The sequence below is a fragment of the Vigna radiata genome, chromosome 5 (genome assembly GCF_000741045.1).
Source record: "Vigna radiata var. radiata cultivar VC1973A chromosome 5, Vradiata_ver6, whole genome shotgun sequence".
NCBI lineage: Eukaryota > Viridiplantae > Streptophyta > Magnoliopsida > Fabales > Fabaceae > Vigna > Vigna radiata.
This window is the reverse complement of record NC_028355.1, coordinates 11,771,487-11,774,212: the sequence shown is the minus strand read 5'-3', so window position 1 is coordinate 11,774,212 and position 2,726 is coordinate 11,771,487. Positions and strand designations below refer to the sequence as shown.

Genomic DNA, 2,726 nt, shown 5'->3' with positions numbered 1-2,726 from the left:
TCATTGCAAAATATAATTTGCTTTCCATGTTATACAAAAGAAACATGAGGGTCGTTGTGTTAAGTGCTTATACTGTATTTTCATTGCCTTAAAATGGCCTTTTGCAGTTTGTGGTGCTCCCAAAAAAAAGCTTTAGTCCCTATGCTCCAGCTATTGCAAGAAACGTAAATGATATAGACAATTACAAGTGTATGTGAGGAGGAATAAAAGGGGAGAAAGTTAACGGCAGAAAGAGGGGTAATCTATTAGAGGAGAGAGACTAGTCTATTAGAAGAGAGAGAGAATATAAATAAACAAACAGAATAGAGGAAGAGGATTACAGATATTTACTTTTGGAATAGACTGGACATTTTCTAGTAGAGGAAGGGAAGCTTTCTTGGGTGGAGATACATGATATACTGTCATATTCTGTTGTGTTGAAAGTTGTATGAGAATAGAGTGATATGTTTTGGTTCCTAAGTAAAGGAACCTAACATACATATATAAGAAAGGCAAGGAAATCCGACATCCAGAAAGAAGAAGCAACTGAGGGAGACATTTGTCCTCTTTTTACCTTGTTTAGTATCTTCGCGTCTTTACAATATCTTTGTAATATATATCAAACAGTAAGGCACTTCCAATTGGAGCTGCTGTGGGAATTGTTTAGTATCTTCTATCTGAGCAACACATTTTAGGCAGGATGTTCGATTCCATTACCCTTTACCTCAAAAAATATAGGCCTCTAATTTATTCCTATTCATTTGTTTATTTAGTTCAGTTTTGCAGGTTTCTATCTTATTCATTCCGTTAAGTTACCAATATATCTGTATCATCAACCATTTGTTTTCAATGCATCATATTATATTCTCCAAACAAAATCTAATACAAACATAGGATCTAACAAGGCATCTCTTTATTTCACTATACCTTTAACACTAACCGGGATAAAATGTGACTGAATATTGACAATGTAGTGCAGACTAACAAGAATGAAATTACATTGACATACAGCTAGAATAGCAGAATTACACAATGTAGTTTGGAACGCTTTCATTCTTGCAAAACAAATGAGCCCTCTATTCTTCTTTCCATGGACGGTGGAGGGGGGAAGTTCAAGGGAGAAAACATATCATTAAAACTGGAGGTTGGTGCAGGCTTAAACTCATAAGGGCCTTCTTTCTGTCCCCAGACCTGCATACAAATGGGAAATAATTTGTTTTTGATTTTCTGTTGTTGTCATATATCTATATTTGGAACTATAAAGGTAAAGCAATCCATCAAAGTAGATAAAACGAGATGAAGAAACTAACTTGATTTCCATCGTCATCATAACCCCTATCCCAGGTGTGTATCTCGTTGTTCTTCATAATTGCAAGTTCTGAAGTACAGTAGCTTGCTCCATTCTGCTAACAAGAGTTCAGGTATTTCAACCCAACTTTTATATAGTACTGGTAAAAGAAGGACGGGGATGACAGATATTAAGACAACAGTGTGAACTGAAATTACCCATGAATTAGGAAATCCACCAGGTGGGGTTGAACCTTCATATAAGCAACGTTTTCCGCGTGAACAACGCTTAAGATGTACCGCTGTCAAATGTTCTGCAATATCCTGCAATCCACAGTACAAGTATTACAATTGTTCAAGTACAAAAGACATCAAGACATTCAAATACACAAACTTGTCATCTAATCCCCATGTAGAACATGCTAAAGTAATTACCTAAAAAACTTTCAATCAAAAAGACATATGCCCATAATATCAAACAAGATAATTCATTTATGTAAAGTCTTTCAGAAATCTAAATGTCAACTGAAATAATCTAAGAAAACCCACAGCAACACACACTAGAAGAGCGAGAACAGATGCAGAGGACAAAATCAATCCCTGGATATAGATCACTCTGGTGATTAATCTACATGCATTTCATGAAAGAAAACTCCTTTATACCAGATCCTGTCCAGATAATAGACTTAAAAAGCCAGCCAAAAAAACTTTTGCATCCTACTCTCTTAAGTCATGGAATTATCATAACATCACCTTATAAACAAAATTTGGGGAAAATAACAGCCGCATTTCCAGACAAACAAGAACATTGTTACACTCATTCGATCAATTGTCATTTAAGAATGGTAGATGATACTATGATGAATTTGACTTGCCACACTGCATTTATCAACCTCATGATGACGGAATAGATTGCTGGCATCTATGACATTTTGTGAAATGGTCCTTTTTTATATGGCTCCCTAGTTATTAATATATTATATTGTTGTGGCATTAAAGTTTGGAAATTTTATACCCAACTCTTGATTTCAGCTGTGATTTTATAATTGTTTCCCAAATGACATGTCTAAGCAGTTTCAGGATATCCACTAATCTAATTGCAATAATTATATTTTAAAAAAGTCCCATGGTTTTTTTAGCATCCCCCTTTCCTTCTTTTCATCCTGAAGATATCTTTAATTTTCACCCTTCTCTTTCTTCCTTCTATTTACTTTTTACACTCTATCTCCACAGAATTTATATTAAACATCCTAAGATTTGTTCCTTTTATTTCCAAATCATCCTCTTCTCTATTCCACTTCTCTCTCTCTCTAACGAAGAAGAAATTATAAATGTCTAGTGAAGAAGCTTAACGAGCATGACTAAATGCTTACCCCGATGACTTCTTCTGGCTGTGGACGCTGATCCCTTGGCCGATCACAGAAATTTTTGTACTCCTCCATGTCTCTAATGGCATATGC

General features: G+C 35.1%; 1 protein-coding gene across 1 annotated transcript in view; it reads right to left on the bottom strand.

The window, feature by feature from the left end:
* Positions 1-857: 857 nt before the first annotated feature.
* Positions 858-2,726, bottom strand: part of LOC106761037 (chromophore lyase CRL, chloroplastic) — a 3,636-nt gene continuing 1,767 nt past the window's right edge. Inside the window, exons 7-10 of the mRNA XM_014644510.2 lie at positions 2,640-2,726; positions 1,486-1,590; positions 1,290-1,382; positions 858-1,170 (exon numbers count right to left, since the gene is read on the bottom strand). Coding sequence (XP_014499996.1) covers positions 1,030-1,170; positions 1,290-1,382; positions 1,486-1,590; positions 2,640-2,726 — 426 coding nt within the window. The 3' untranslated portion in view covers positions 858-1,029. The remainder of the gene's footprint in view (positions 1,171-1,289; positions 1,383-1,485; positions 1,591-2,639) is intronic.